Source organism: Hoplias malabaricus, chromosome 3, assembly GCF_029633855.1.
Source record: "Hoplias malabaricus isolate fHopMal1 chromosome 3, fHopMal1.hap1, whole genome shotgun sequence".
NCBI lineage: Eukaryota > Metazoa > Chordata > Actinopteri > Characiformes > Erythrinidae > Hoplias > Hoplias malabaricus.
This window is the reverse complement of record NC_089802.1, coordinates 16,819,739-16,846,933: the sequence shown is the minus strand read 5'-3', so window position 1 is coordinate 16,846,933 and position 27,195 is coordinate 16,819,739. Positions and strand designations below refer to the sequence as shown.

Here is a 27,195-nt window from a genome sequence, read left to right as displayed (position 1 = left end):
AAAAGCAATGCATTTTCTCATAGCAATTGTTGTCAGGTAATACAGTGTATTTCAGAAAGTTGTTAAAAACCTAATCCAACCTATTTTGTTTGAATTGTTTGAAACCTTGATCTCCCTGATTCAGCTTAAGTCAGTATGTTTTTGCACTTAAGGTTTTTACCAGTATTGTTTTTGCAATGATATTATTGGTAATTATAATGCTAAATATTTGGTTAACAAGTCCCTACACTGACTGAAATATTCCTTGTTATACTTTCTACTAAAATACTGTTATATTTTAGTACTAAAAATAGTTGTGTTCTCCAATTTCTCGTTAAGATAATTCAGCCTAAAGTAACAGTGGAAGTGGGGCATGGATTTATAATTTGAGCCCACAATGTAGTGACCCCACGCTACTTTAGTTAAAAAAAACATCCTCCCTGTCTTTCTGTAGGTGGGCTCCTTCTTCATGATCAACCTTTGTCTGGTCGTTATCGCCACTCAGTTCTCAGAGACGAAGCAGCGTGAAAGTCAGCTGATGAAGGAGCAGAGGGTGCGTTTCATGTCCAATGCCAGCACTCTGGCTAGCTTCTCTGAGCCAGGCAGCTGCTATGATGAGCTCCTAAAGTATTTGGTCTACATCGTGCATAAAGGCGTTAGGCAGCTGGGTCACTGGGTCCGAGCAGCTGCAAGGAGGGCAGGAATAAGGGTACGTTCTTCTCCTAATATGGATCCTCCCAACAGCAAGAGAAGGAGGCAGAAGCAGAGGCAAGGCTCCATCCACCACATGATGCACCACCATCACCACCACCACTACCACTTGGGCAATGGAAGTATCCAAAGGGAGAGGAGCAGGGAGATAGATACAGGAAACGGTGCGGGCACTAGCTCGGGACGCCTCACCCTGCCCTCCATCACCCCTCTGCAGGTCCCCTCCTCCACCTCCGTCTCAGCTGGGCCCAGTGCTGAGTCTGTACACAGTGTATACCTCACGACAAGCCATTTAGAGCCCCTCCGCTGCACTCCTTCTCCTGGACCCTCTGCACAGCAGGCCTACAAAAGAAACTCTGTTCCATTTGCAGCTCCAACACACAAGAACTACCCTACCCTGCAGCCGTGTCTGCCTCTAGAGTTCATCAGGCAGAGGGGTCTGGAACCAGGGGTCACCACCAGTGTCCTGAGCAACCTCAACATCCCACCCAATCCTATCAACACCTCCCAGTGTCTTCTGGACATTCAGGGGCCTGCAGGTATGCAACAAAACCCATAGTTCATGTGAAAATTACATTTACTTCAGATGTAAATTAGATTTACTTATTACAGTGCAGAACTTTGGTGTATTTGTTGGATTCATGATTAGAAAAGCAAAACCTGGGCCAGTGCTACCTTCAAAAGAAAAAGAAAAATGAAAAAATAAAAAATAAATAAATCCAATTATTACCCAATAATAAAATACCCAATGTGCTTTAACATTTGCAAAGGCCCCTCTCTCTCTCTCTCTCTCTCTCTCTCTCTCTCTCTATCTCTCTCTCTCTCTCTCTCTCTCTCTCTCTCTCTCTCTCTCTCTCTCTCTCTCTCTCTCAATAAATTCAACAAAAAACAATACTTTTAAAATAATGTATGCAAATGGATGCCCGCTGTAGAGGATGTGTGCTTAGAAGATCAGCAAAATTTCACTGGACCAGGAATGCCAACAATTTTGCACATAACTGTGTAAAGAATTATAGCAGATTTATACTTAAGCAAAGATGCGCACTGACATAAGAGTGCAGAAAGGCAGAGGGTTGCAAAGAAGGCACGCTACAAATCTTATCTAGGGGTAGATATCAAATATATCAAAATTCAAAGAGCTGAATTTGTATTAGGGCGGCATGCTGGTGCAGCAGGTAGTGTCGCAGTCACACAGCTCCAGGGACCTGGAGGTTGTGGGTTCGATTCCTGCTCCGGGTGACTGTCATTGAGGAGTTGGTGTGTTCTCCCTGTGTACGCGTGGGTTTCCTCTGGGTGCTCCGGTTTCCTCCAACAGTCCAAAAACACACGTTGGTAGGTGGATTGGCGACTCAAAAGTGTCTGTAGGTGTGAGTGAATGTGTGTGTGTGTCTGTGTTGCCCTGTGAAGGACTGGGGCCCCCTCCAGGGTGCATTCCCGCCTTGTGCCCAATGATTCCAGGTAGGCTCTGGAACCACCGCGACCCTGAATTGGATAAACGGTTACAGATAATGAATGAATGAATGAATGAATTTGTATTAAAGCTGTATTGTGTGGGGGTGTGTGTATATACACTAAAAGTACTGCTGTAGTACAAATTCAGTTCTCTGCTATAAAAAATAATTTTCATCTTAAAAAATTTGAATCCTATCCTAAAAAACAGATAGCGGTTTCTTGCTTAATTCTTCATGTTCTATATTTCAGTTTTGTTTTCTTCTAGTACAACGATTAACATTAAAACAGATTGTAATGCACTTAATGTTTAAGCATTTGTGAATGTCTGTATCTAGTGTTTCTTGTGACATTTAATGGTATTGTGTAGCAGGTTCCCTTTTAAAACTACTCAATTTCTCCATCGATTCTTCAATTGTGAGTGAGCCACTACCCTGAAACTGAGTAATGTCTATAGGAGAACCTCTGTATGAAAGCTTTTTAACTTGGCTACACCCATGTGAGGGACCTACTCTTTATAGCATCAATATATTTATTCAAGGACGACAATGCAATTTGATTCACCTTTAGATTCTTTCATAGTGAACAAATGCAACAATAATTAATCACTATAAACAATTTATTATATTTCATGAATATACTGTTGTTGGTAAAAAAAATCGAACTACTACAATAAAGTATGACTTTATTGTTTCTTTTTAAAAGATGTTTTTCTTTTTTAAGAGAATATTTTCCCTTTAAAATTTCAGGGAAGGTTGTCCGCAAGTACTCTACTGCCAACTGCTGTAGCTCAAACCTGGACACTACTTTGATATTTGACCCAGAAACCTGCCCCTACTGCACTAAAGCAGCAGGTAATGACTCCGAGGGGACCGAAGCAAACGAGACAGCAGATTCGGACAGTGAGGGAGTGTACGAGTTCACCCAGGATGCTCACTACCGGGACAACAGAGATCCAAATCGGAAAAAGAAGTTTAAGCTGGGGGCTCGGGCAACTAAGGTGGTCCACTTCTGGAGACTGGTCTGTGACACCTTTCGTAAAATTGTGGACAGCAAGTACTTCGGCCGAGGAATCATGATCGCGATCCTCATAAACACACTCAGCATGGGCATTGAGTACCACGAGCAGGTTAGTGTCCTTCTATTAATATTAATATTATGCCCCTTAACTGGTAGATATCTAAACAGTATGTGCTGCAAATAATTACTCGCAGTGAGTTTCAGAGAAACATTCAAAATTAGTCAGTTTTAAATTGGATATACACCATGTATATCAGCCAAAACCTTAACATGAACACTTTGTTTCTGCACTCATGATACAATTGATCAGCTCTGCTTACCTTATACACTGTTGCATGGCAATTACAGATTGTAGTCTGCCTGTTTCACTGCATTCTTCGTTAGTTCTCTTCACCCTGTTTGTCAGTGTGAGGACCTGAGAGGAACACTGCAGAACAGGAAATGTTTGGGTGGTGGATCATTCTCAGAACTGCAGCAACATTGATATGATGGTGGCGTGTTAGTGTGTGTTGCATGTTACACATCTGTCAGTTGCTGGGCTGGGACTAGTCCACCAACCAAAAATATCCAGTCAGCAGTGTCCCGTGACTATTGACGAAGGACTAAAAGATGACCAACAAAATCTGTGGCTACAACAGGCACATGTATCTTACAGTGCAGCCCACAACCACCATGTCAGTGTCAGTGCAGTGCTGAGAATAATCCACTATCCAAATAGCACCTGCACTGTGGTGGTCCTGTGGGAACCAACTTTTGAAGAATATGGGAATAACAGGGGACTAGAAGGTAAGCAGAGCAACAAATGGAATACAGTCTTTTAAGGTTTACTGCAACAGCAATGAACGGTTAGTGTTTAAGTGTTCGTTCTGGATATACTTTTTCTTTTTTTTTAACTTGCACTGCACCAGCATATTGCTACAATCCTATCCAGGGCCATTTATACTCCTTTATCTTGTTACATATATAGGGGAATGTAGAATATAGTGTTAGGAGGGTTGCACGAGAACTGAACCTGAGTAGGGAACCGAATCTAGAAAACATTCTAAATTGAAAAAAATAATGATTGTGCACTGTTGAATGCAGTAGGATTTAAAACTCTTCTGTTTCCAAAAGGAAGATTCTTTATAGGAAAAGAAATGAATATATATATATATATATATATAAATGGAGGGGTGGAGGTAAAAACAACTTCATAACTGACGGACACGTACATGAATATCCCCAAATGCTTATTGCAACATAAGGAAGGTGTCAACACTTCTAGGGAAACTGACTACAGTAGTTGTTATTACAACTCACTCTTGTTGGAAATCTTGTAAGTCTTTATGGATATCATTTATCTTGAAAGGCTTATGTAGGTGTTCAGTATTATACACTTGTTACAGGATTATACACTTATTATGTATTATATACTCTCTCTATGAGTTAAGTATAATATCAGAACTTTACACAACTCAGAAATGTCTATTATTATGCTTATCTCTGATGAATGAAAAGAAGGGGACATTTAAAGGAGCTTTTTTGGTGATGTTTTTATGGTGTGTGTGTGTGTGTGTGTGAGAGAGAGAGAGAGAGAGAGAGAGAGAGTGAGACAGATAGCAGCAGGTAGTTCATTTCTCACCTGCTTAATGGCCCATGCGCTGACACACTGCCACAGTTGAAAGGTCCCTCTTTGTTACATGTGAAGAACGGGGACACGTGTGTGTACGTATTACTACCTTCATAGTGGAATAACAGTAGTTGTGGCTGTAATGTATGACCTATATTTAAAAGTTCAGACAAAACAATGGCTCAGCCTCTCAAAGTTCCTATCAGTACCATGATTCATAGCCCAGCAGTCTGTGGCAGCAGCTCCATAACTCTTCCTCCCAGACTACAGCGACTAGAGCACTGCTCTGATTACTTCTATCCCAGTCTACAAGGGCAGGACATGCTGAATTTTCATAGTCTGCTTAGTGTTGAGCGGAGACCATTCTAATTCCTTTCCAGTCAAAATAAGCACATTCAATGATGTCTGAACGTCTAAATGTTCTATAATATTATTTATTGTTTTGCCTTTATTATAGCACATATAGCACACATTTGTTATGAATACATATTTGTTTTAAAAAATTTGGAGTGGATTTTTTAAAAACCTATAATGTTCAGACTTAGAAATTGATATCTGCTGTCTATAATCTATAATATCTATATGTCTATAATAGATACATTTAATAATTTGGGCTTTCTCTCTGCTGACATGATCAGTCTAGTGTTTTTGATTTTCTGAAATTTATTTATTTATTTTTTTTAATGTAGAAATGTGAATTAAATTTCTCTTTATCTGATGGTGACAGTTTTGGTTGTCCTCCAAGTCTAGCATGGCTGTGACATTCCTTTGACTTTTGCTTCTTTGTGCAAGTGGGTATCTTATGTATTCTGCTCATTAACATCATCTGAGAAATTGGTAACTTAGTAATTTACCTAATGTTAATTTTGAAAGAAAAATAATACAAAGTGTGCTGTTATTTTGTGTAGAGATTTCACTGTTATTTGAATACACTTAATTAAAAACACCTCATACCAAAATATCCTTATTAGCTAGCAGCTTGCATTATACGAAATAAAAATTATGCATACAGTGTAGATGCAGAGCTTGTTGTTGATATTTGATTATTTTTATAATGCTGTCCTTTTAAAGGCATCCTTCCAGTAAAGTAGTGTGAAATGTTTGTAGACCTTGCATAGTTTGCTATTGTTCCGCTGAGTCTGTTTTTAGAGTCTGGCAATTTTTAAGTCTTTAATTATTCAATTAATCATGTAAATAACCAGTAGATTGCTTGATTGATAATATAATCTACAACGACAGGCCTAACTGTGCAACATCTGATGTTGGATAGCTGATTGTTGATGTGATTTTGGTTTCGCACGTAGTTGCCTTGTATCTGCACGCTATCGGTGGTTTCTTTCTCCTTGGCCCTTGTGTAACTTTTCCGGAGGGTTGTGGAATTCCAGGCTTTTTCACGCATCCTGCTCTGGTGTTGTTTACTGTGGAAGGAGTCGTTTGGGCCTCGCTGGCGGAGCACTACAAGTGTGAAGGCTGAATTGATGAGAGGGCAGCCGACACACACATCTGAAAGTGATCGGCGAGTGTTTACACAGTGCTCTTGCATGCCTTCCCAGTCTCCCAGAGCCTTTTGGGGGGCACGCACCACGCTTGGCCGTAACCACCCTCTCCCGACAGATCTCCCTGCCCAGCGTTTGGACACAAACACAGAGGAAATTCATCTGCCTTTCATAGGATATTGCTACTCTGATGAGTGATGAGATCCATAATTTCTCCCCCTTCTGTTTCCCCCCTGCGGTCTCTTTCCTCCTGAGTCAGAGACTTGTTCAGATTCTAACAAAAAAAACATTAATTTTAGTCCTGCCTTTTTCAAACAGATGAATCATAGTTAACAGGCAACACTTGTAGGAATCCTATAAGTCACCTCTTCCAACATGTGAACTTTTGAACCTTACATTCAAAATCAATTCTAAAAGGGGAAAAAAATATGGAAAAACTCACTTTTTCTGTGCTTCTGCACATACATTTGGGAATCTTCAGTGCCTACCAACACAGAAACTGTGAAACAAGACAACCCAGTCAGTTTATTTGTGGGCTGCCTCAATTGGGAAACATGGGATTCAACAATTCATTCAAATTGGTCTACACTTTTGACAACAGTTGAGTACATATTAGAATGGTATTAGAATCACCATCTGAGTAACTCCATTTACTGTGCCATACCTGTGTTTGTGTGGGGGAGCAATGACAGGGTTAAACCCAATAAAACAGATTAGACAAATGCAGAGAAATTTTGGAAGCAAAATTTGCTCACTGCGGCAGGTTTTAAGGGTGAGTTGTAGAGTGGCTTAATAGAAAAGAAACATCTGTTAAAAGAAACATGCTGAAACTGGTGATTTTAAAAAAGGGTGAGAATGATCCTGTTGTATCTGATACTGTGTCAATATCAGACATTTCGTTAAGACCCAAAGACCTTTGTTAACTTTTGAAAATGGGGTTTATAGCACCATTTATCTAATATTTACTTTTAAGACTAACTGAATCAATATACTCCATCAGTTCCGCAGCTTTAAGGTTCATGTGTGTACAAAGGAATTTCATTGTGCACATTCAACTTCTATAATCTCTATAGAAAAAGCTTAAAATGAAACAATAGTAGATCTGCCACACAAGATCCAAAAGCCACCATGCTCAATGGCAAGCATCGGCTAGAGCTGTATAAAGTTTCTGAGAGTACAGTTCCACTGATCCATGGGGTCATGGATCAATGGATCTGCATTCTCTGGAGTGATGGGGTCTATGCAGTACCACTACAATGAGTTGGAATGGTGTTTATAATCCAGAACTAATGACTGAATGAAATAATCTTTTTATAGAAATGTTTTTAACACCTACACTGTCAGAAAAACTGTCACTGTGGTGGTACATTTTGCTGTCACTGTGGTGGCCCCCTTAATGGTACATATTCACTAACTTTAGCTAGGAAACATAATAGTACAATATTATATTATTCATTCATTCATTGTCTGAAACCGCTTATCCAACTCGGGGTCGCAGTGGGTCCGGAGTCTACCCGAAATCACTAGATACAAGGCGGGAACACACCCTGGAGGGGGCGCCAGTCCTTTTAAGGGCGACGCACTCACTCACACACTCACACTTTTGAGTCGCCAAAAAACCGTGGGAGGAAACCAGAGCACCTGGAGGAAACCCACGCAGACACAGGGAGAACACACCTCACAGTCACCCTGGTCACCCTGAGCAGGAATCAAACCCACAACCTCCAGGTCCCTGCAGTTGTGTGACAGCGACACTACCTGCTGAGCCACCGTACCGCCCGTATTGTATTATAATTGTATATATTAATATTGTTGATCTCATACGACCCATTTCATCTCCACAACTTATGTTCTTTTAATTGAAATGGTTCTATAATGAGATATTACACATCTTCTTCTGGAGAACAGAATGTAATGTAACTTTAGGAAACACAACTGGACTTTAAAACCAGTGTTGTACCCTTTTAAGGTCCATTTACACTGTTTGTACCATTACTGTATTTTTTTTTTCCTGAGAGTGTAGTGTAAAATCTTCCCAGAATTCTTCCGGTTTGTGAAATAATAACATGGACTGCTAGCATGTGTTGCGTCTACGTAATGGTGTATTTTGCATCATGTGTTCTCATTTAAGTCCATTTGGTTCTGAGAGTTTAGTGTTTACATTTTTTTTCAGGGTAGTAAACATTTTTTCAGCTCCTACGTCCATCTAGCTGCTGTCTGCTGCCACTGCCAAAAGAAGTCTTTCAGCTGCATGTGTTCTGAGACCTTTATGCCAGGTTTAACCCAACTGTTTTGACATGCAGAAAGCATGAATTGAGCATAATAAGTAATGAAATGCACTTGTTATATCTCCACCCACTTCTCCTTTGTTTGGCTCTGGACGAGAAGCTCCTATTGTATTTTCCCCAGACATTTTTCCCTACACAACCAATGAACTGCACCTTGTGCTCTTGCTTTAGTTTCATACTTAAAATACTGACAGTGTGTCCCCCAGTTTTGTCTGAAATTGTGGCAAAATCTGAGTGATTATAATTTTTGAGTGTATTCAGTAGGTTTCTTAAGTCAACAGATGTGTGTTTGTGTATACTGTTGTTTTGTGAGTGAGCTGTAGCTGAAGGAAATGCGATGTAAGCCCATGCTCTTTGCAGGCTTTGGTGAGCTGCCATGGTGCTGGCGATAGCCTGAGGGAAAGCTTTACAAACACACACACACACACTTGCGTGTATGGTGTTCCCCTCATGCTCAGCACTCGTCCCTCAGACTCATGGGGAATTCTGGCAGAGTGGGTCGTCTTTATCAAGCTCACCATCTGGAGAACGGGAGACGGGGCTTGGAGGAGGAATTTTGGATTTACAAGGTTACTCAGGTTCTTTGACCCAGTCCCTGAGCAAATAAAACCTGACGCCAACCTGCCTAATTGCATCTGTTCTCTTTTACTGTCCTGGAGCTTTTTATCACTCTCCCTCTCCCCTCTTGCTCTCATTCTTTCCCGTTCTGCCCCAGCTCTTTCTCTCATCACAAGCTTTCCCCCCCTTTTTTTCAATTCCTTTCTTTGTTTTATTTTCCCCCATTGGCTCACTTCAGGATTTGGCTCTGTCTTCTCCTCCTCCTTGAAACAGACAATTGATCTGCAGCAACTCATGGCTCCCTGAGCTTTGCTTGTCCAGCAGTTGACATTCTCCATTGTCTCTTGAAGCCCACTGTGGACTGGGGAAGCACTGTCTCTAGTGGTGTTCTATAACATTGGTAATCATTGGTGTGATTAATGGTGCCACAATCTGTTTTTTTTCTTGCTCTAAATATATTAAAACACTCCACCTACGTTTTTCAGAGGCAAAATTGGAGCAGCAGGGTTTATTGTCATTGTGAAACCTTACATCATATTAGGTCATGTGTGTTTGTGAGTGTATTGTGGATATTGTCAGTACTTAAAAAGCAATGAAATACTGCATATTCCATTACAGCACAATGGGTCCTGTTTGATTGGATTTACTGCAGTACACTGTGTGAAACGTTCAATAAAAATATATGCCTCCTCAAGCTTTTAACATTTTACTGATGTTGACAATTCTATTATTTATGATACTGTTAATTTCACATGTGTCCATTGAGGTCCATTGAGGATTTAGTCTCAAGCAGAGTTAAATACAGAGAAACAAGCCAAAGAGAAGGAAATAACATGGAGAACAGGGTGAAATGCTTGGGGTTATTTGAGCTGCACAAGATGGCCTGTACTGCTTCCTCCCAGACAGCAAACTGTGTGTTTTGGAAATGTACAGACCACTCCATTCCACAGGTGATGCTGCTCAAAACTGACCACATGGCAGTGATTTCAAATATGTTCTTGAGCGGAAAAGTATGGTTTTCATTGTACTGTCCAAATATTAACCTGTCGGCACATGTCTACTACTATCTGGTTGAATTTTTATATTATTGAGGGAAAAAAAGTTACAGAGCAGGTATGATTTGGGTGGGATATAATTCTCAGCACTGTAATGACACTCACATAGTGGCGATGTCTTAGTGTGTGTAGTGCTGGTATTTGTGAATCTGACACAGCAGTGCTGTTAAAATGTTTAAACCCCTCAGTGTCTCTGCTGGACTGAGAATAGTTAACCAATAAGGACTAAAGATGACCAACACAAACTGTGCAGCAGATGAGCTACTGTCTTTGACTTTACATCAACACAGTGGACCAATGAGGTGGGTATGTCTAACAGAGTGGACAGTGAATGGACAGAGTGATTAAAAACTCAAGCAGCACTGCTGTGTCTGATCCATTTGTACTATCGCAACCATACATCAGTATCCCTAAAGCGCTGAGAATGATCCACCACTGAAATCATACCTGCCCTCTGGTGGTCCAGACAGTTGAAGAAGGTGTAAGGGGCAAAATAAGCATGGAGAGCAACAGATGGACTACAGAGTGGAAATTGTAGTGCTCCTGTATGGTCAGTAGAGCTGAGAGAATGGACAGTAAGTGTAGAAACAAGGAGATGGTCCTAATGTTATGGCTGATCGGTGGGTGTAATTGTAGTTCTTATCTGTGAAATTGAATGGGAAATGGGAACAAATAAGTTTGTCACTGGTCTTTGACCATGTCTTATCATCTTTGATAAAGAGATTTTAGAAGGTCCTTCGAATGCAGATCTCTGGCGACTGTTTTCAGAGCTGTTATTGAACATGGAGTTGATTTGCATGTGTCTGGAGAATACTCTGAGACTAAATTGCACAATGGCAGCCTTGCAAAATCTCTTCAGTCTTTTATGGAGAAAATAATGTATTAGATCACTGGTCTCCATGCAGTAAACTGAGTTTTGATCTCCTGCTTTGCAGAAGCACAATAAAAGCACAATAAAATGTTTGCAGGTGTACTTTGCCAGACTTTTAAAAACCACATAAATTGTTTAGATTAGAAGTCATTCTTTCTTATTGTTATGATAATTGTCTTGTTTTAATTAACTTTCTTCACCATTAACCCCTTAAATTAGCAAGACATCACTTGCCATCTGTTACAACTTTGTAAAAAAAAAAAAAAAAAACCCTGAATTTGTAAAGTTGCCAGTGTAATAATGCTAAGAATGAAATAATCATGTGGTGTGAAAGGGTTAAACTTTAAATCCAATATAAGAACAACACCTGCCAACATCTGTGGCACTGTGCCACAGAACCAACTCACTTCTTGAGTGCAGCTATTAACCTAAGTCAAAACTACATCAAAGTGTATACTGAGGCATTTAATGCAATCAGAGCCACATGCATCGCCCAACTCACCATGTTATTAGATAAGCAAAGAACAGAGAGCACTGATCTGCTGTAGAGCACCAGTAATGACATGGATGGATATGGATAAGTGTTCAATCGCAGTAACCGTGTTCAGATCATCCCCCACAGGCTTCTGTAACCCTCACAGCTGCAGGGGACAATGGAGCACTTACATAATGGCTAATTATAAGCATGCTTCTCCAAATCAGATCTACCCAGGCTGTTTGCAATTATGAGCAGATTTAGATTAATAGGCACAGTAAATTGATTACGGTTTTTCCAAAATTAATTTAAATCAGTAAATATGTGAAAATGGATGGCACTTTGCAAATAGATTGTTCAATTTTAGATTTACCGCTACTAATAACAACAAAACAACAACATTAGTGAAGAGTTCAGAAATTTTCTCTTGTCATGGATGACGTCTAGGTGGAATGAGGGGATGTGGTTGCTGTATCTTTTTACTACTAACATATGTTTAAAGGAAAACTTGGAAATGTACAGTTTCTAGGCCATTGTGATGCTCTACTGACCTGTAATAAGGAGAATAGGGCCTCTGCCTTTTCTGTCCTATGAACCGTATTATGTCATTTTTAGAGCATTTTATGAAAATGGAGCGTGCTCCCAAAAAGTTCAGAACAGTGATGTAAGTGTAATTTACACACTGCAACTAGAGGGGGGCCTAGGAAAAAAATTAATAAAAAGTCTTACATAGTGTTCCTTTTAATTATTCATTATTTGATTCAGTATTTCATTAGGCTTTGTATTTAAAATATATTTTTACAAGCACAAATAATGCAATACTATTTTCATTAAAGGTAATTTATTGTGCTTATCAAAATTGAAACTGAATTACTAAACATAATCACATACTGAATGCCAAGCATGACAACAACTCTTCAGTAGCTGAAGAACACCAGGTTGCTGTTCATTAAAATATGTTGCAGTGTGCCTTTTATATGTCACATGTTTGTGCACATCAGCTTGACCAATGATGGGTGTTAATAGGGAGTTACAGATGCAATCTTTAAGCAAATAAATCATTTCACTGTATTAAGTTATTTCATAGCTAGGTACTGCTCATCAAGATGAAGGCTGTGAAGTGATTCCTGTCGTCTGCCTCCCCTTTTGTCAACAATTTTCCTTTTATGGTCTCCTGTTGCAATACTTGTCCCAGTGCCAAAAAATATGGCACATGATTTCACCCTTCACTGCTTTCTGAAACACTCTACAGTTTTAGCTATCTTTTGCCTTTTGCCTTTGCCTTTGTCATTGCAGAGTCTATACCAACCGAGTACTCAAACCCTGCCATTTGGCTCCATTCTCCATCTTCCCTTCCTCACTCCCCCCATGCTGCTCTGCTGGATGTAGGTGTGGTGTGTATTGTCGCTGTTACTGTGTGGCCTGATGACAGTGTCTGGTTTTTCTCAAGTCTGTTGGAAGTGAGAAGCTGACAGTGTTCATGGAGGAGTGCAAGGAACCTGATTATTACTGCACCCAAAAGCCCTGGCCTCTAATTCTCAGAATCAGGTGCTGGGACAATGATAACAATGGTCAGGGACAGAGAGAGCGCAGAGTTTGGCTTCAGCTTTCCCGACTGGGAGCCTTTTCAACCTCGTCAAATCTGAGGGTGTATCTCAAAATTAAACCGTGCTCTTTATTTAATATGGCTAAAAACATAATACCACAATACTGCATATGTGTGCTTCAATTTCTGTCATAACAGCTTCTATTAAATGTGTTATGTCAGAAGACCATGCAGTGGCACAACTGGGTACAATCTTTTTGGGTGTGTACGATCTCTAGGTACATCTCTTGTTTGAAGGCCACAATGAGGTTCATTGCCAAATGTATTTTAGGAAAATAAAATGTGGATAGGTATTACAAATAATATTCACATTACCCACTTGTTTTGGTGGATACTTATATATATTCAAGAGTGAATTGAAGTATGTTCATCCTTCATTTATGCTTTATGTTTACGTCCAGTGAAAACAAGTATATCTGCACTGACCTGGAGATTACTTCCCTGAGATTATTCAGAGCCATATAAGACCTGTTAGCATATCAATCATTGCTTAATGATTTAAATGTTTCTAAATTCCTTAAGAGAAAGAAAATTAGACCAATAGGAGACATGGTTCTTTGTTTTGGAAATGGTGGAGATCCTGTCTTTAGTTCAACAACATTCATTCATTCATTCATTCATTCATTCATTCATTCATTCATTCATTATCTGTAACCTCATATCCAGTTCAGGGTTGTGTAGTTCAACAACATTCATTCATTCATTCATTCATTCATTCATTCATCCATTATCTGTAACCGCTTATCCAGTTCAGGGTTGTGTAGTTCAACAACATTCATTCATTCATTCATTTATTCATTCATTCATTCATTATCTGTAACCGCTTATCCAGGTCAGGGTTGTGTAGTTCAACATTCATTCATTCATTCATTATCTGTAACCGCTTATCCAGTTCAGGGTTGTGTAGTTCAACATACATTCATTCATTCATTCATTATATGTAACCGATTATCCAGTTCAGGGTCGTGTAGTTCAACATTCATTCATTCATTCATTCATTCATTATCTGTAGCCGCTTATCCAGTTCAGGCTCGTGTAGTTCAACATTCATTCATTCATTCATTCATTCATTATCTGTAACCGCTTATCCAGTTCAGGGTCGTGTAGTTCAACATTCATTCATTCGTTCATTCATTCATTCATTCATTCATTCATTCATTCATTCATTCATTCATTCATCCATCCATCCATTCATTCATTCATTCTCTGTAACGGCTTATCCAGTTCAGGGTCGTATAGTTCAACATTCATTCATTCATTCATTCATTCGTTATCTGTAACCACTTATCCAGTTCAGGGTCGTGTAGTTCAACATACATTCATTCATTCATTCATTATCTGGAACGGCTTATCCAGTTCAGGGTTGTGATATAGTCTATATATATATATATATATATATATATATATATATATATACTATATCATGTGGATTAGACACATGTGATAAGGCAGTGTTTGTGTAGTTATGCTGAGCTCTGATTAAGAGAGTTTGACTGTGTGCTGTAGAAGAGGCAGATAAAGGCTGGTGAGATAGCTCTTAAGAGCAGTTCAGCTAAAGTGTGGTCTGGGGCTTCAGGCAAGAGAGCTATGAGTATCTGGATGCACTTCAAAAGGCACCTGCTGTGTCCCAGACAATAGCACAGTGTGGCATTGGACTTGACCATAAACAGTTCATTAAAGAGCTGTCTGGATTAATCGAATAATCACTGATGAATTATCATCAGTTAAAGGTTACATCCTTAGGGGATTCTAAGTTGGTAGTCAGTTCCAGTAGCCTGAAGGATGCTTGCGTGTGTTTGTGTGTGCCAGAATTGTTGATATAATAACTAACATAATAATTATAACTAGTCTTATTGATAATGACAGTTCTAACATGAATACATGTGAGAGATATATTTGGAGGAGGGTATAAAAATATTAAAATGGAGTTAAATGCGGTGTTTGTCCTTGGCTTCCTTCCTCCTGGAAAAGGGTTGTCTGCAGGTTGGAGTGTTTCATGTGCTGTTTTCTTCCCAAAAGAGGTCTTGATTCGAAGTGAAGGGCCTGGTCCTCCTGCTGAGCCCAGAGAGTCCAGCCCACGTGATACTTCTTTCTCCTTCCTTGTCAAACACCACACTTATTACTGCTGATACTGAGCTGTCCAAAAGTAATTGGACCTGCACACGTTTTCAGTTCTTTCGTTTGTTTAATTTCACCTCCGGTTCGGTGAAGTATGATAAATGAATGTTAAAGAATATAGTGTATGTTACTAAAAAAATTCTGATGGCTAGATGTTGGAGTCAGAACATCTTCCAAAATTGTAGATAATGCGGGATGTTCTGGGTTGTCAGTGGTTAGTTGTTATCCCAGAGAATTGAGTGCAAGCAGTGCAAAACAAGTCATATTAAAATAATGAACCAGAAAACAAGTACATGTCAGAACCAGAAGATATAGAGGTAAGCAAATTCACCAAAAGATCTAGGCAAAATGAATATCAGACAACTACGAAGGAAATGGTCGGCACACAGGAAAACAAGAAACATAGAAATGCTCAGGATGCTGTAGAATGTTACTAGTCAACAGTATGCACTGAATGAGTGCAACAACTCAGCTACTTATCCCACAGAAGAGGTACTGTAACATAAGCGTCTGAAAAATGTAATGCTGGTTTGATAGATAGATGTCAGCACATAGTTCACTGCAGCCTGCTGTGTATGGGTCTTTGTCTATGACTAAAAGCAGTCTTTGACTTCAAAGGGTTTTCAGGCAATGACTTAAATATGTCAGTAATGCAACATCACTGGACATCTAAGTTCACTTGGAGGAGAATACTAATTTTAATCATATGTTTTAACATATGATTACACGTTAGCATTCTTTAACGCATGTTAAAACCTGATTAGAATTTAGTATCCTACTCCAAGCATAGCATTACTGACATTTTAAAGTCATCTGCTAAAAACCCTTTGAAGTCATTGACCGCTTGTAGTCAGAGATGTAACCAGATGCTGAATATATTCTCTGGTGGTACTTTGCCAGTGCAGAAATGGAACCCATTTCAGTGTCAAGTAATGACTTCAGTGAGTGATATGTGATTTCCAGGGAGGTTAAAATACTCAGCTACTTAGTCTATTTAGCTTGTAATTCAAAAAAATAATCATTTTCTTGCAAATATTCTCAGCCTCAAATGCTCCACCCTCACGTACTGAAACATATTGTGCTTCATATCTATTGCACACAAAGCTGGCCATAACTATTCCATCATGACCAGCTTTACCAGTTTTATCAGTCTGACAGAAAACACTTTTCCATGCAGTTGATTTCTCTGCACACAATGTCAAGTGATTCCTTTGCCATTTAAATGAGCCAGTTAAAAATAACCTATTTAAAATGAGTTTTAATTACACTTAATTACATTTTAACATTTGACATATTAAGTATTTCTCATAATGTATATATTTCATGTTTTCTGATCCAATAATACATACATACTTACATACATATAACTTTTTCTCAATTTGTTTTCATTGAGTGTGTTTTTGATGTAGCCTCATTTTGAAAATCACACAAAATCCCTTTGAATGTCAGTCAGTTGGCCCTTTTATATCAAAATTAGGGATTCTTTAAATTATAATACATGCTAAACTGATGTCTGTTTTCTGAGCCTATCCTATAATGTAAAGTGCGGTATAGATTTAAGGTACTTTTATATTATAAATCCTGTTGATCTTCTGGTGCGTGGTTAACATGTTTCTGTACACATTATAATTCCTTCAGTCGCTGCTATTAGCCATCACATCAATTAAATTGTACTTAACACTTATAAGTAAATCATTGCATTCCTGGGGATGTTTTTAGACATTTGTTAAGCACTGTGATATTTCAGGAATGTGTGACATCTAGGTCAGGTCTCATTTTTACAATTGACATACAAAGAGAATGAAAAGGACAAGCTAAATATGTATGTGCCCACATGCCTCCTGTCCAGTTCTCCAGCACCTCGTAAAAACAATGCATTCCACTACAGCACCATCAATTACACCAGTGCATATTAGCTCCTCTTTGTAGTTTATCTGCGCTGGAGGGATTTGATTAGAATGATGTGGTGTGGTGTTACAGCTGGAGAAAGCGAGAGACAGAGAGAGAAAGAGAAACTGGAGGGTAAGAAAGCTCATAGGTGCTGTTAATTTTAAGACTCTGAAAATATGCATATTATATGTATGCAGTATATCTAAAGGTCATTTATGAGGTGAAGAGATCTGGACACCTATTTATCCATAATTTATTTATTTTTTCTAAAATCAATGGAATTAAAAGTGTTTGTCCTCTTTTTAATTCAGAAGCCAAACTTTTGTAAAACCAAAACATTTTTTTCTTCTGAAAGGGATGATAATAACCGAGTTGGTGCCCCTTCACTGCAGTAACATATTCTACTCCCTTTTTGGAAGGAATGACCTATATTTTTGAACATTCCTGTGAAGATTTGATGACATTTAGCTACAAGAACATAAGTGAGGTCAGGTACGGATGTTGGGTGATTAGTTCTGGATCACAATACACACCAACTCATCTCAAAGCAATTAAATGGTTCCACCTCACTCTAGAGAATGCAGTATAGCTGCTTCTGTGCTGTGGGCTTTATACACCTCTAGCCAGCATCAGTAACTATTATGACCTTAAACTCATGAGCAGCTTCCGTAGAGCACTATATTCCAGTTGTTAAACAAAGGAAATAAATAATACATTTGAATGACATTTTACAGAAATGCTGGAAAAACAATGGCTTATTTTCATTGGGTGCAGATTGTGGTAGCGTATTTTTACTTCAACAATTAAACTTATAATTCCCCCATGGGGTATACAGACTTCTCCATATGATTGCATATTCACATGTGTTTGGAATATTACTTGGAGCATTTCATCACAAAATACTTTTACCATCTGTATAAATGATTAAATTAATAAACAAGCAGCTTTTCTACTGGTACATGGTTAGGATTTGCCCCAGATTTACTGGCAGAGAGTGTGCAGCATCTTTAGTTAACTAATTGGAGTTGGCCTCGGACAGTGTTATATTACATTAACAGCACAGTGGCCTTGGCCAGGGCTAATGTAAACAGTGCAAACATCAGTTCTTCTTCTTTTTATTTTTTATTTTTTTTTTATTTGTTCTGACAAATCAAAAACCATGTATTCTCTGCAGGTACATGCTGAACTGTTCATTTAAAGTCCTTTTCTGGTCACTGTTTAAATCCCTAAAAATGTATCTTTATTTATCAAAATGATATATTTAGAGGTTGTTATTTAGAAATTATTTCCTTGGGAGAAATAACAAAGAACAAAGAAACAAATAAAAATATTCTTAGGCTTTAAAATTGATTTAGAATAACTCTACACCTTCTTTTAGAACGCATGGATATATGAATATGGCACTAGTCCTCACCTCTATCTCCACCCTTCTCCCTGCATGTTGACAGCATTGGTTTCTTATGTTTACAACATAAGAATATAAGAACATAAGGACATGTTCCTGAAATACTGCAGTTTCAAAGAGGAAATGCTCGAAAATGGGGTTGACCACTTATTTTAATCATAATGCATCTTTAAGCACATAAGAAACACCACATGGACACTTGAACCAGGTCATAAAACTTGATTTTCACTGGAGTGGGTATTTAAGATGAGAACAGCTCCTCACAAGGCTTGGCAAAAACTTCACATTTTCAACATTCACCAAGTAGCTTTTTCAGCCCCACAGCTTCTCACTTTCCCTGCAGTATATAGTGGTATATCTGACAGATAGAATACGATTTCTAAGCTGCACCTTTCAGAGAACTCAAGGACAATGTACGAAGCAATGCTTAAAAAATGCATAACACATCCGTGCATGGTGTAACACATTCTTACAAACTAGATCAATATTTAATTAAAAAATGTTACATTTATGTTTAATTCCACAACTTCAATCCTGTTCATTAATAGATATTGTCATTAATATAATATGTATGCTTTATCAAACACTGAATATTAATTAATAAATGTATTTATTTATTTAAACATTTTCAGCTGTTTGTTGTAACTAGCAGATCTACTTTGAAGGTATGTGGACACTAATGTCCAATTAGGCACCTACAGCTTGTATAGTCCATAGAAATTTAAGAACATGCGAACATATGAACAGCTGCAGATAAGATTATAGAAGGGTATAAAGGTCCAATGTTGAACTGTTTCCTAGAAGGGTGAGGCACAGAAATTATCGAGCCTCACCACTACATGACCTTACTAATGTTCTTGTGCTATCAGATTGTCACAGCAATGTTCCAACATCATTCTGAAGCCTTCCCAGAAGAGTACAAGCTGTTACAGCAGCAAAGCAGGGCCAAATCACTGTTGATACCCTTGATTTCAGAAGAGTGTGTTCACATTTTTGGACATATACCAAATTTAGCAGACACGAGCAGCATTAATTAGCATTAATTTCTCCTGTGCTTGTTTGCTTTTAATCGTTTATTTCTCCTTGAAATTGTTTTGTAAAATTTGATATGGAGGTGACTATCTGAATCATTTAATCTTGTTGTCTTTTTAACCTTGTGCCTTTGTGTCTTATTCTCTCCACCAGCCAGAGGAGTTGACCAACGCCTTGGAGATCAGTAATATTGTCTTTACCAGCCTGTTTGCCCTGGAGATGCTCCTGAAGCTGTTGGTATATGGCCCTTTTGGCTACATAAAGAACCCTTACAACATTTTCGACGGCATCATTGTGGTGATCAGGTAAAATGCGCCTCGGTTTAGAAACACTCAATCAGCACATCACCAAGGGGCTATCATTTCTTCATGTTCGTCTTCATTATTCTGATGCACTCTGGCAGTTACCTTGCAATAGTGGCACTCTGACAAATTGCAGACATTACGGAGTGATGTGACATCTGCTAGCTGCTCAGCCAGATGACTGTCAGCTGTCAGGATGACAATTGCAAATTCATATTCTTCTGTTTATGACGCTATGACACTATTGCATTTGCCTCACATATATATAAAGTCCCTGAGGTTTTAAGATAATACTGTTTATCCTAGCTACCAAACCATTTCTCAAAAGGATATTAAATTTCATCAGAATTATAAATCAATCCTAAAGTTTGAAGGTTTTTGTGTAGTATTTTTTAACCAGAGCACATCAGAGAAGCCTTATGTTCAATTTTCCAAAAATGATTCCCAATCATTGGGATCAGTTGGGTTTTTAATCCCAACTGGAATAAAAACCTTGTATTTCCAAAATTTATGAGGGTAAGGAAATAGCACAAATCTTGGAGACAGATGAAGATAAATAAACTTTTTTTCTGACAGTGACAGATATTAGATTTGTGATATCAAGTCCTGACAATGTATAAAACAAACCTGTGTGTATGTGTGCTGCAGTGTGTGGGAGATTGTGGGTCAGCAAGGAGGTGGTCTTTCAGTGCTGAGAACCTTTAGGCTGATGCGGGTTTTGAAGCTGGTACGCTTCATGCCAGCTCTGCAGAGACAGCTGGTGGTGCTGATGAAGACCATGGACAATGTGGCCACTTTCTGCATGCTCCTCATGCTCTTTATCTTCATTTTCAGGTAAAAAGAAAAATCATATCTTCACCTGAACATAATGGAAAAACACTTTCACAGTTTATTTAAATTTAAATACCATTGTAATGCATGCATAGTGCAATTCTTATAGTGCAAGAGTTACACAGTGGTATACAAACATTTGCACGCCCTTGGTCAAATTGCATGTTTTGTTGAATCTTCACGTCTTGTTGTTCTTAGTTTACAGTGTAGATATGTCTACGATGGTAGGCTTAATATCTGATGAATGCCCAGTCTTTGTGTTTATGAACGGATGACATTATACACAAGCAGATATGAAATGTTTGTTAGATGTATAACATGTCATTTGTAAGTTGTATTATATCCAGAAGTCTCTGTGTTGTTACTATTCAAGAGTTGTGGCTAAAATATATTACTAGATTTAAGATTAGATTCAAGTGAATAATACTCCAGCAACAGCTGAGATTACTAATTCTAATTCTAATTTTACTAATTTACTTTTACTAATTTCTAAACTAATATTTTTGATAACTTATTTTCTGTTCTTATACAACTACTGCAGCATGTTACCAAAAGTCTTTTCATATTTCAAGAGCTTATAACAGCACATTGAAACCAGTTTAGCTGAACTAGATTCAATTGCATGCTAGTGAATGAACATGCCTAGAGGCCTCGGCCTGCACATTTGAGGGGAGGTTTTAAACACTTAATGTTCCAATAAAAGCAATCTACTGCTTTCATGTTAATAGAAGCTTAAACACATTTTGTGTATTGCAAGTATCAGACTATGATTGTATTTTAGACATTTCCCCTTTGAAGTTCGAACTTACAAGGTCAAGTGAAGTTTTTCACAAATTTCTAATAAAACACCACTTGTCTGTTTTAGCGTACAACAGAATAGAGTGGCTAACAGTGGAAATAGAAATTAGGACACCATTAAGGACAGTACATGTTCAGATTGGTCAGGTTAGAATTAGTCCGTAATGCTAATATGTTTTGGAAATGTAGTTAACATTAGGAACTGTTATTCTAGATATTGTTCTAAATTTAATTTTACCTGACAAAATCATGATAACTTTTAGATTTTAGAGTTCTGAGAGATGTGTCTGTAATATTGACCCATGTCTTCAACTGTAAATGTGTAACTCTAAACACTTTTGAATATGAAGTTGTATGAAGCTGGTATTGCTAACCAGCTGAAATAATGTTGCTCTGTCTCATAACAGTATTCTAGGGATGCATCTCTTTGGTTGTAAGTTTGGTTCTGAGAGAGACGGAGACACAATGCCAGACCGCAAGAATTTTGACTCCTTGCTTTGGGCCATTGTCACAGTGTTTCAGGCAAGTCTCCTACACGATCAAAATGTCAGTATTGTAAACTAATATAAAAGTGAAATTGCGTGTATTTGTTGCCACATACATGCCATACATGGTTGTGTTTGATTTTTGCCTGTTTAATTATGTGCTGGAGCTATGAAGCTAATGTAATTAACAAGTTTCAGAAACGTATTGCACTAATTAGCATAATGTAAACCACATGGCAAAACTGTTTAGCCTTTGAAAAGTTTGGTCTGTAAAATCTGTAATGGCAGCCATCTTGTAGACTGGAACCTTTGTCAGTTTTTATAGATAATGGTATTCTGTGTGGTATCAGATTTCAGTTTGTGATCAACTCAGTGTGGTTATTGGCATGTGTGTGATTATTTAGATAGCACCATCGTAATTGGGGACCATAAGTTTACATTACTTGTTAATGGGAGGGTAACATAGCTCCAGTGCCATTCAGACCACAATTCCTATTTTAATATTCAGTTTCAATGACCTTTGATTACAAAATACCTCTTTTTCAAAAGATAGTTGAAGATAGGAAAGTTATATGGGTCTGAAAGCATATTTATCTGTTCAGAAGCCATTTCTGAGAAAGTAAATGGACCAAACAATAAATAAATTACAAATTAAAAGTTACAAATGATTAATATTATCGTTATGTCCTTGGACTATGGGAAGCAGAAACTATAACCAACTTCATAGACTGAACCTTGGATAAAAAAATATTTTAAATGTGTTTTTAAATCATCTGTGTATTTTTCAGATAGACACTGATATCCAAATAAATTCAGATTTTATCCAGTTGATCAAAATTGAATAGCTTGTATTTTCTGTCTATTCAGTGAGACACAAATTAATGGCTATTTCTGCATAATGCTATAGTTTTAATAGTGTAATGATGAATTTAATGCAATGTCAATAGTCTAATGATATGATGCAACATTTCAACTTGCCATTAGATCCTCACTCAGGAGGACTGGAATAAGGTGCTGTACAATGGCATGGCCTCCACCTCTCCTGTGGCTGCTTTATATTTCATCGCCCTAATGACGTTTGGGAACTACGTCCTGTTCAACCTGTTAGTGGCTATCTTGGTGGAGGGCTTCCAGACAGAGGTAGGACTACCTTATGTACCACAAACCCGTTTGATTACCCTCAGTTCTCCATTGCTTTTTGTTGTCTTTCTGTCTTCTTTTTCTCAGCCTGTCTTTCATTCTATTCATGTCTGTCCAGAAGATCAGATTCAAGTCTGTTTTTCCCTCACAATTGCTATACCTTTCTCTGTCTCTCTGTCTCTCTCTCTCCACTTTTGTCTAATGGTATACATTTTTCAGCAGGCAGTGATGAGTTCCTTGTTCACTCCTGTGTTCACTGTGGGAGCATCGTGTGCTAACATCAATTCCATGTCAGCTCCACGCACATCTCTCTCTCTCTCTTTCTCTCTCTCTCTCTCTCTCTCTCTCTCTCTCTCTCTCTCTCTCTCTCTCTCTTTCAGTGCTTTTGCCTCACATTCCTCCATCTCCACTCGTTTTCCATTCTCTTACGCAACTTACGACTTATCGCCCCAACGCATAGCAACCGTTCTTCAGTGACAGGTTGTCAGACAGAAAGAAAACAATGAAAGAAAAGGATAGCCCCCTGGATAAATCAAAAAGATATGAACACCCTACCTATGTATCATTCTTCTTTTTTTTTTCATTTTGGGCGGAGGGGGTTGTCTTTTTGAAAATGAGACTCCAACTGGCTCCCGTACTGTTTTAATTGAACACCACCTCTCTCTGCAAGCTGAAAAAACACAAACGCTTTGATCTTCTCTCTTTGGAGAGCCAACGATGAAGGGCACATTTTTAACGTTTAACTGCCGAGCAGAGGGAAAGCACGCCTGCTGAATCATTTCTCAGCCGTTCTCTATAGCACTCACTCGAAAATATTCGGTTTGAGGTACTAAAGCCCAGGCAGAAATTCTTGGCCCAAGCAAAACCGCCTACTTCTGCAAAGAATTCTTCAGGAGCCAGACACTGATCACATTGCTGAGCTGATGGCTGTTAACCATTTTAACATACGTCTTATTCTTTACTCACTCTAGGGCCAAAGAATTGAATTTATTCATCGCACTGGTCTTATTTACTTTATAGACTGCCGTATGCAAAGAAAGGAACAAACGAGATCGAATGCCATGATAAGATAAAATACATAACCAGTATGTGGCCAGAGTTTGTTTTTTTTAAATAAAGGTTATTTTTAAACATATAGATTACAAAAAATTGAGTCAGAATAAAACATATGAAGGCAAAATATCTTAAAATAACCAATTGCAGTCGAATCATTTACAGCTAGTTTTTTTTTTGTGTGTGTGTTTTAACTAAAAGCATCCAAGCTAAAGTAAGGAATATTCTGAAGAGAGACTGCTCCAGTGGCAGATTAGTACTATATTGCACTAAACGAATGATATGTGATTGGCTGTTTTACACATCCAGTTTCCCTCAGAGTGGTTAGTTCTTGACCGCAGTAAATGATAAAACACACCAGACTCTCTGACGCTAAGCAGAATAGTGGCTTGCGAGACTAATCAGTTTCTAAAGTTAACTTCAAAATCTGATGTCACATCCTTTACCCTTTTCCTAAATCATTTAAGATTTCAGAATTCAGAGATAAGCAGGGTGAGCGAGACTGGGCTTTAAAAAAATTAAAAGCTAATTGTTTGTCAAGGCACTTATAGTTTTCCAATCCATTGCCCATGACATTGAACTTGCTTGTGCAAACAATGTTAAATGTTGTGATAAATCAGGCACCTAGCGTGTTTCAGGAAAAGATATGTAATGGCTGGGCCTCAAAGCATCTCCGCTTTATAAAGGGGAGCATGCTTGGTAGCCTTTTGCGTGCTTGTGTGCCAGACAGGAATAGCTTTCACATTGCATAATGGCAGTTTAGAGGAAATTATGTTAGCTGCTTCGAAGCCTTCAAAAATAAAGCTCTAATATAAATAACAAAGGCCAGCTCTCACTTGTTTTCCCTGCCTTAGCTCTGTAAGTAAATTCAGAAGTGCTTTGCCTCTCTGCTCTGTTGCTCTTGTGCTAGGAGAGTTTTGAGCTTTAGCTCCTTGTTCAATCTGTTCTCCTTACCCCCACTAGTACATCCTAAAGCTGTTTGCTTAATTTTTAACCCACATCCTTTCCTTCAAACGCGAGAGTTTATTTTTAGTTGGCCGAACTTTGCTGTGCGTCATGGTTGCCAAGGGAACCATCAGATGAATGAGGTATGTTAAGCAGAGAGATGCAGGGCCTGGACCAAAGCCCTGCCAGCTCCGCAATGCCTTGGCTGCTGCTTCCAGCAAATAACTCTGCACAATCATATCAAATAGGTGATCTAAATTACACTAGCGTGTAATATCAATTTCCGGACTCATTCCCTGATTGAATCCAAGCACTTTGTTGATCTAAAGCTAATGAAACTTGTCAGTGAGTGCTACAGCTTTCCTGAGATATATTTATTTTGTTGTCGTGTATTTACTCTCAGCCTTACTATAAATTAGATGACGAAAGACATTTAAAACTTATGGAGATTGTGAGCTGACCCATATTGACATGTTTCACTGTTGTAATCCAGTTTATTGTCTCTATCTAACCAATTTTCTTTGTGAATTTGTAGATTGATTAAAACTTGGTTATTACATGGATTAATTGCTTAATTGACTTAAATAATTGAGCCAAATATTTACATTTTCACTGAGTTTACATGGAACAGCTTCATGTCTGAAAATTTCCCATCATCTTCAACTAAAAAAAAAAGAAAGAAAAGACAAAAATGCAGTTTTTCGATACACTCACATAAAAGACACTTTAAATTAGTTTTTTTTTTCTTTTACATTCAAGGCTTGCAAGAAATGAAATAATCTACATCCAGATATATAATTTGAATAACATACTTATTCCAAATCATATATCTGGATGTAGATAATTTCATGCAACCTGTTTAAAAAAAGGTTTTATTATTATTATTGTTTTTATTATTTATATTTATTCCTTTATTTATTTAGCATCATGCACTATTATATAAATGTATTTATTTCCTTAAATTAAAATCATAGTAAAATAGCTTTTCCACATGTGGCATCAGTTAAAAGTTCAGTACAGGTGGTATATTAGATGTTATTTAACTTCTCTGGTTTAACATATACACCGAAAATATCTAAAAGTATATTAAGTCTGAAACATCCAGTGGCCTGTTACCAAACTCATCCATTTCATTCTCAAGTTCTTCATGCCCACCACTGTGCTGTTGTACCATCTTTTCAACAACTTTTCCCCTCTGTGGTAAAAACCTAACACATCTCCACTTTAGGAATTGACCAAGAGGGAGGACATGCATGGCCAGCTAAGCTGTATTCAGCTGCCAATAGACTCAGGGGTATGTAGAACTACCGCATGATGTTAAACCCAGTGAGACTAACCAGGAGGACCCTGACATTTGTGGACAATGTCACTTGTGATTGTTTTTTCTGTAGACGCAGATTCGACTCAGAAGTCCCTCTTCAGGTTCACTTGCTAGATACCCCCCAGGCAAAGTACAGAACCCTAGCAGAGCTTTATTTTATCTGGCCGAGGACATGTTTGGGCTTATGGAAAGCCACAGTGAAATCAGGCAAAGCCGGCCAGGCTACCGAACAAAAGCAAATGAAAGGAATGGGAAAGTCACTCTAAATGCACTTCAAAATCACTCCACTTTAAGATGCTTTAAAGCACCATTCCCACATCCAGGAGTGTTTCGCCTTGTTACTGTTCTTCCTGTTTGCAATCATAGCTTCCCCTGCAAGCTATAATTTGTAAGACTTCAATTCAAGTTCTACTGAGATTATCAGACTCTGAGACTGGAGCCTGGGCACTGGTGAACACACTCAGCTCTTGACCCTGTTGAGGAGACTCAGTCTGTTTTTTTTTGTGATTTATCTTTCTTTTTGCTTTTTTTTATGGACATCTCGTTCATTTGTTCCATCTATGCAGCTGTGCTAGGTGACACGTGCAGTGGGAGGTCATTACGAGTGGCTGGCGCTACATGCCGAGTCAGTTGAATCTGTCTCTGAGCAGCTTGTACCTTTCATTGATCCACCTGAACAAATGCAAAGTCCAAATCTCTCACACAAAGCCATTAACACGGTTCATGTGAGGACTTGCCTGTTGTTAAAAGTTGAACAA

General features: G+C 38.3%; 1 protein-coding gene across 2 annotated transcripts in view; it reads left to right on the top strand.

Annotated features, from left to right (window-relative positions):
- Positions 1-27,195, top strand: part of cacna1g (calcium channel, voltage-dependent, T type, alpha 1G subunit) — a 279,098-nt gene that overhangs the window by 156,742 nt on the left and 95,161 nt on the right. The window contains exons 9-15 of one of the 2 annotated variants that reach the window (XM_066666011.1): positions 434-1,229; positions 2,889-3,268; positions 19,716-19,867; positions 20,513-20,698; positions 21,901-22,015; positions 22,963-23,118; positions 26,345-26,410. In XM_066666011.1, coding sequence (XP_066522108.1) covers positions 434-1,229; positions 2,889-3,268; positions 19,716-19,867; positions 20,513-20,698; positions 21,901-22,015; positions 22,963-23,118; positions 26,345-26,410 — 1,851 coding nt within the window. The remainder of the gene's footprint in view (positions 1-433; positions 1,230-2,888; positions 3,269-19,715; positions 19,868-20,512; positions 20,699-21,900; positions 22,016-22,962; positions 23,119-26,344; positions 26,411-27,195) is intronic. The other variant, XM_066666013.1, reaches the window with a different exon arrangement.